The sequence below is a fragment of the Montipora foliosa genome, chromosome 7, assembly GCF_036669935.1.
Source record: "Montipora foliosa isolate CH-2021 chromosome 7, ASM3666993v2, whole genome shotgun sequence".
NCBI classification, from domain to species: Eukaryota; Metazoa; Cnidaria; class Anthozoa; order Scleractinia; family Acroporidae; genus Montipora; species Montipora foliosa.
The window spans coordinates 10958061-10965560 of NC_090875.1; the positions used below are offsets into that span (position 1 = coordinate 10958061).

Here is a 7500-nt window from a genome sequence, read left to right on the forward strand (position 1 = left end):
AAGTGTATTCGAATTACACTTTAAGGTTAGCTTACCTATGTACGAGCTGCATTTTCTTTCCGGTCGTTTTAACTCCACGGCAAAGAAGCCATCTCTGCAGCTGTTTCACAGTGCACTCTTCTGGTATTTGCCGAGGTAAAATTGCTCCAAGTATATCTTCTTGCCTTAGCTTCACATTTTCAGATTTTTTTTTCTTTCAATTACTTCGACTTTATTGCGATCTTGCTCTGCTAAAACCTTGCTGTCACTGCTGCAATCCGCGCTACGTTCCGCCATGTTCATTTTGACTCGCGTCCCCCCAAACAATCCCATAAGCGCTTGCGCGGATACTTTCGATCCCAGGCTATCACTCTTTTTCAAAGTGAGCTATAATAAAAATCGATGAAAAAAAATAGAACCAGAACTTTCCCAAATTTGCAAAAAAATCCCCAAAAAATGCATTCAACTTTGTCCTTGCATATAAAGAATAATCACAGCAAAATGGCTACAATTCACCTGAATGAATTACAATATACATGTAAAAAGAAACTGGGCCAAAAAAAACCCAAGCCATTGTTTTGCCTGCAACTAATACACATATTTTACTTTCATTTTATCCGAACATTAATTTTTTTCATTCCATTGTCTCAAGATCCTAAGACCTTGTATGCCTGCCGCTTTGGTAAAAGAAGACATTGCCAGATGGTGTCGAACACCTTCCTGAGATCTAGTAACACCGCAGAAACTGTTTCTGTCTTGTCCCACGCTTCTTTCTAATCCTTAGTAAACTTCAATAGGTCCGTAAAACGCGAAAGCCCGTTAAAAACCTCTGGAGACTACTACATTCTGTACTCAAGCTCCTCTGAATATGACTGAAAAGCTATTTTTCCCTCAAAGGGCTGACACTTTTCCTGGGATCATAAACTAACAACCAATGTTTTATACTAAGAAGTAAAAGAAAACATCGTCTACTTACACCCTTTATGTAACGGTAAATTCCAAGTAGAAGGGAAAACGACATGAAAAAAAAAAAAGAAATGAGGCAGATGTTAAATCTCTGTTAACATAAATTATACATGTGCACATGGTTTTACAAACTAATTCTCATGTAATGATGGACATCGCTATAAGGAAAATCGCTAAATTCGTCTGGAACCTGTAGTAAAAGAGCAAACGTACGTTATTACTTGCTTAAACTTAGCAGTGCACGTCAAAAACGAAGTACCCAAAACTCTCGACAAGTCAAGGGTAATCAAACGTTTCTTTTTCTTTTTTTATTTTTTCACTAAGAAAAATGAAAAAAATAAAATAAAATAATTAATCGTCATTTGCATTGTAGCTACAATAATGATTGCAAGCAGAAAAGGAGAAGTAAGCTAAAGTATAGAAGGTGTTCCGCAGTGAACTTTCCTAAGTTTAAACGGACTCAGTACGAAAATTTGCTCCCTTTAGTAGTGAACCTGTGTTTGATTTTAGGTGCGCACTGGCCTGTGAGCATATTATACAATCAATACCATATTCAGGCAATGCAGCCTTCAAACAAGCCCAAATAAAAGAATTAAATGGCGTTATAGTGGAATGATAAATCCCTTATTGTATGGTTTTACATATAATACGTGCGGACATTTTGCTTGTTGCTCGTATATAACGCTAATCGACAAATATCCGCGGGTATTTTGTGTTAAACCATTAAATAAGGTTTCTGTCTCAGTTATCAGCTTATATACCGTATGTCCTAATATGGATACTCATTGCACAAACTGTTGTCAAGCTAGAAATTGATAGGCCTTAATTTCCAAGTGTCCAATCGTGTGCGTGTGTTGTTTATATAAATAATACATATGCATATGGTTTTACGAACTAATTCTGAAGTAATGAAGGATATAGATAAGAGGAAAATCGCTACTGTGAACAAATGTGACGAGTGCGTACGACTATGCTCATCCCGCACAGGACTGATTAGCCAACTGCGGGTGCATAAGACCCGATAAGAGACACCCCTTTGTCGACAATCTCACTCAGAGTTGATTGCTACCTGATGATGATTTGTATGTTACACTGGGGGGGTGGAAAGTTTTATCCTAGTCCCAACCTGATTTAAGACTGAATTTCATTGACTTACCTTGCGCACACCACGCTGTGATGGATAAAGCCACAAGGAAAATCGTTAAGTTCGTCTGGAACCTGTAGTGACAGAGGAAACGTAGATCATTACTTGCTTAAACTTGGCAGTGCACGTCAAAAACAGAGACGAAGCAATGAAATGGTGGTCAAAACAAGTGCAAAGAAACGTATAATATTAAATAAATTATGAAGACTTCTTAAGGCAAATTTATTTTTATCGAACATCAAACGTTGCGCCGGTTAGGGCTTCATCAGTGACGTGACTGATAAGTTATTTTACAACACAATATATAACAAGTAAAGAACAATGGTCTTTGATAAGGTTCATTAAGCCTGCTAGTGTATGGTCAGGACACGTATTGTATTAGAGATACCAACGTTATCACATAGAAAAACTGGCCCTTAGGGAGTCCCCACGTAAATGCCACACATTAAGTGACAGGGAGTCCCCACGTAAAAGCCACACATTAAGTGATTAATCAGCCATGTTGCCAGCATGATTGTCCTGATAGTGTAGTGGTCATCACACCCGACTAGTGATCAGGGGGACGTGGGTTCAAATCCCGCCCAGGGCAATTACGGTTTTCCCCAGAAGTTGTCCAGTGTTGAGTTTTCTGTAACTTTCTCTCAATTTCTCCTCAACTTGGACTGTGAATCCATTTGCGATCCTCCTGGGGGTGATTCGTTGTTGGCTCAAGGGATCGCACAATGCACAATGCAGAATGGGCTTCCGTTTTCAACGCTTTATTCAAGAAATGTGTCTGACTAGATTTACAAAAAGGTACCCTCTAATATTATGCTGAGACAACTTAGCACTTTAAGATGCAGAACACATATTCCTGCTTTTCATAGCTATGATTCCAGCAAGGAACAAACTTTAACCTCCCTCGGCCTCAACAATGCCACTTACAGATTTCACTCACGTCTACCGGCAGACTACATTTTACTTTTCTATGCATGGGGGACTCCTTTGGACCTTAAGAGTCAAACTGATCTTATTCTTATACTAAATCCCTACATAAAAGATTGGTTCTGAGTCATTTCATTTTATGTGTTTCTTGTTTGCACGCACGCAATTGAAATAGGTAGGGTTTTTGGTCTCTAATAGTGTAAATACTCTTGTTTTTCGGCCATTTTAACTTAGTCAAAAACTATAAACAAACTGCGGTGACACACATATTATAATGCTTTTTAACTTGACGTTTCGTATTCTACAACATACATCTTCAGAAGTGACAGTTAAACAAATTTTAAAATATTTATATATGACGGTGTAAAACTTTGAAAGAGACTAGTAACTATATTAAGAACAACTCTCTTGACAAATGAATGTAATATCAGCTATGAAAACCGGTTTGTTTTATAATTGGTTAATAAGGCCAGAGTTTCCCACTGCTTTAACGTTGGTTTAAGTTCGCGTATTAGTATTTATTTTTTATTTTTTTTATTTACAATGTGAATCAGATATTCCATTTGCCAAGACTTAAATATGGTCCCACTTGATGTTGTGACCAGTTTTGATGTATGATCAGCAACAGCGGAAGCGTAAATGTTACCTGTAAGGGCTCTTGAATGATCCTTTTTCAGGTCATGCAAACGACGTTTCGTTTTACCAATGTAAAAGTCATTGCAATCCCAACAATAGAATTTGTACACAACGTTGTTTTTTTTGAGATTGTAGGGGAAAAGGACTTGAATCGGCGGGTGTTTTCAAACATCAAATTAAGGTTAACATAACCATAGAACTTACTAATACAATATTTGAGAGACCTGGTGATAACTTCAGTTTGAAAACATAAATCGGGTAAAACAAGGATGACATCTCTTTTAGGAACTGTAGAAATAGGATCTGAAACATGATTCTGATGTTTTCTTACGAAATAATTCTCATGGTAAGAAATAATGCCTCCCGTGTAACCATTTTGGAGTAATAGCTTCTTAACTTGAGACAGAGAAGATGGCTCAAATATTGAAGCCATGTCCGTAAAGATCAACGACCGCCTATAACTGAAACTCGAAAAGAAATTCAACACTTTGATACGCAGATATGGAATACCACAAGTATCTAATTTTAGTTTCGAAAACATTGCCGGTTCAACTACTACATCGGGCCTTGACAAAGGCCAAAAAATTGCCGGGTTTTAACCAGTGGCCTGCGTTTCTGTTTGTCACCAAAATCAGTAAACCCTCTAGATATCAAATGTTCGTTTGAATTGCTTTACTGTGACCTTCTCAAATTGGGACATACGTTAACTGATGAAGACAAAGATCGATTAAAATGTCATCTAAAGAGTGTTTCCTGTAGGTACATTTACTCCTATAATTACACTAAACAAGGCAAATTCTCAGCAAGCAGGAAAGGAAAGCACTCAAGGATTTACGAAATGATACTTATACTAAATAGCTTTAACGTGCTTAAAATTTTATGATCCGAAAAAGGATCACGGATCCAAGATCACTTGGATCATGGTGCAGAAAAGGAAAATCCTCTCCTAGAGTGGATTAAATTAATCGGTTCCTTTAATGCACCGTGATCCAAGTGATATTGTATCAGTGATTCTCTTTTGGATCATCCCAAAGGAACGCACCCTGAATCAGCCGTCAGCCAGTTAAGCCTTGTCGCGTTCTCCTGTCCAGGAACATCACTGATATAATTAGTTACTGAGATGTTTGGTGACAATTCTGCTTTGACAAATTCCCATGGGCACACGAAGCGCAAGTGATAACACCACAACGCCAGGATTCTATTTATCTGGGGAATGCGATGATTTTTCTTCCTGGCCAGTTTGTCACGTTTTCTTTTCTTATTTTATTTTATTTTTTTTATTTTTTTATTTTTTTATTTTTTTAAGACTGCGTGTCCTTCCATTTGGTCAGTTTAAAATCAAAGTGCAGAGCATCACAAAAATCACAACGCCTTTATTGTAAGAAATAGACAATAATGCCATAAAAGACAGCAATCTAGGGAAATCAGTCTGGACCTTTACAAGAAAGCAACTCGAATCAAACATTTCTTGTGAGCACCGATTTAAGCAATACCGACCCACAATTATAAAATATACCTACATAATTATGTTGAAGCTCGTTTCAACTTTTTGTCATTTTTTCTTCACAAAACTATCTGTTGGGGATGCTGGGATGGCGCAGTGGTGAGAGTACTCATGTCCCACCAGTGTGACCCGATTTCGAGTCCCAGACTGTTGACTCTCTACTCTGCACTGAGAGGTTTTCTCCGGGTACTCAATTTTGCCCTCTCCTCAAAAACCAACGTTTGAATTGATTTGCGTTAATTGTTAATTTCAGTTTTCAGTGTCCCCAATTAGTCCTCCACCGCTATAACGACTAGACACGTAATAAAGCTCCTTTTTTTTTATTCGCAACAATAAGCTGTTTCACAATGCATAAGGACGGATTGAAATAATGTCACTTGTACGGAAAAAGCAAGGTTACAATTTTTATAACAGAAAACTACACAGAAAATCCCTTCCACAAACGGCTCATGCAAACTGAGTCGTTTCAATCAAAAGTCGACGGAAAACGAACGCGCAAAATGACATTTCTTGAAATCAGCATCAAACAAGCGTGTCTAATACATCGGCAAAGTCACTTAATCGTGGGCGCTTTGCTGGACCCTCGGAGGTTAATTTCTTTGCCATATTCAGTGAAAGCGCTGATTCAGAGGGTAATAAATTTAAAACTTTCACTGCAATCTTTCCGAAAGAAAAGGCATCAGACGCCTTACTCTGTTGCCCTTTTCCACTAATAATTTCTGGCGCGAAGTGCGAAAACTGACAAGTCCATCACAGGTTTGGGGCTGGAAATATGTCGCGCTTTCCCAAAATCAATGACGACAGGATTCCATTCTTTTTCACGTTTTTCTAGGACAACGTTGTTCGATTTAAGGTCGTTATGAATGACACCGGCGTCATGCATGTGGTTAAGGGCTTTGATGACATTTTTTTAGAATTTCATGCAAAGAAGTCTTATCAAGTTTTTTTCTTTTGATCTCCTTATATAAAGTAGTGCAGGAGTTACTCTCGCCATGGAACTGAGTTATCAGCCTTAGCGGCATAGATTTCGTGATAACCCCAAACAGTAAAGGGAGACCCCGGTGGTCACCAAGAAGACCGATCATCTGGGCTTCTCTAACAACGTCCTTTTTGATTTCTTCCGGTGACCTTGATTTTCGAAGCCTAAATTCTTTCAGGGCTACTGGGATCCCTCTGTAGTACGCCAAGTAACACGTGCCAAACGAACTGCATCCCAAAAATTTCGTTGATTTGGCAACCTCAGAGGGATGAATTTCTTTCATTGGATTAGATGTTGGGGTGCGGGACTTAATTTTTTGCTCTTGGATTTTGACGAAACATCCACGGCAACCTGGTTTTTCCTTGGCACACGTTTGGCCGGTTCTGACTCAGCAGCAAACCCTGCTCCTGCTTCGGGTAATTCGGCTGCAATAACAACCTTGGTTCTAACTTCTGGCTCGAAAGTACGGTCTATGGCCTCCTTGAGATCTTTGGCTTTGGCTTTCTTTTTCCTCCAACGTTTCCTTGCCTCAATCCGAATCCCTTTAAGTTTTTCCCTGTCTTTAATATTCCTCCGCTTGTTTCTTGCCATTATCTTCGCCTTCAAAGAACAGAAAAATGAAACCAAATGGAGACGTTTACCCAAGATAATATGCGGCAGCCAGAGTTCAGATTTCCAGATTTCGTTGTTTGCACGAAACAAACGCCATGGGTTTACCATTGGGAAAGGTGAAAGGGGCACTTGACAAAAAATGTCAAGTTATAATAAAGAAAAATGAAAATGCTTCATAACTACTGGATGAAACAAAGAACGCGACATAGAGATTTATTTTAACTGCGTAAAACAAGCCGATTGTAGACAATAATCCCACACCACTTGTACGATCTTCAAATCACTTCCATAGCAACGATCTTTTGCCAAGGCTTTATATACGAAAGTCATCTCGGGAATCAACTGCGGCTGATCGAAAAATAAAAAAGCCGGTTAAGCTTCCCGAAGATCTCGATGACAAACAACTATTCAAAGAATATTTAATACAATTTCAGCGCTGTGCGATCGATAATGACACATTTCTCACAACAAGACAAATGGTAATTTGGCGACAGCATAATAATGCTACACTACTTTATACAAAGACGTTCCAAATGTTTCTTTATTTACTTATTATTATTATTATTATTATTATTATTTTTTTTTTTTTTTTTTTCTTTTTTGCAACGGCTACAAATGTGAAAAATCAAAGGAAAGAAAAAGATACAGATGAACTCAGATTCTACCCAAAAAGTATTGAATAATGCTAAGTTATTTTAGAAAAGGGCTGATTTTATATTCTGACTTCAGATAACAATAGCTCGAATAAACTGACTA

At 38.1% G+C, this 7500-nt stretch overlaps 1 protein-coding gene across 2 annotated transcripts in view; it reads right to left on the reverse strand.

Moving 5' to 3' along the window:
• Window positions 1-7500, reverse strand: part of LOC138010885 (neurotrypsin-like) — a 55307-nt gene that overhangs the window by 37607 nt on the left and 10200 nt on the right. For both annotated transcript variants that reach the window (XM_068857906.1, XM_068857905.1), the window contains exon 2: window positions 2102-2163. In XM_068857906.1, coding sequence (XP_068714007.1) covers window positions 2102-2163 — 62 coding nt within the window. The remainder of the gene's footprint in view (window positions 1-2101; window positions 2164-7500) is intronic.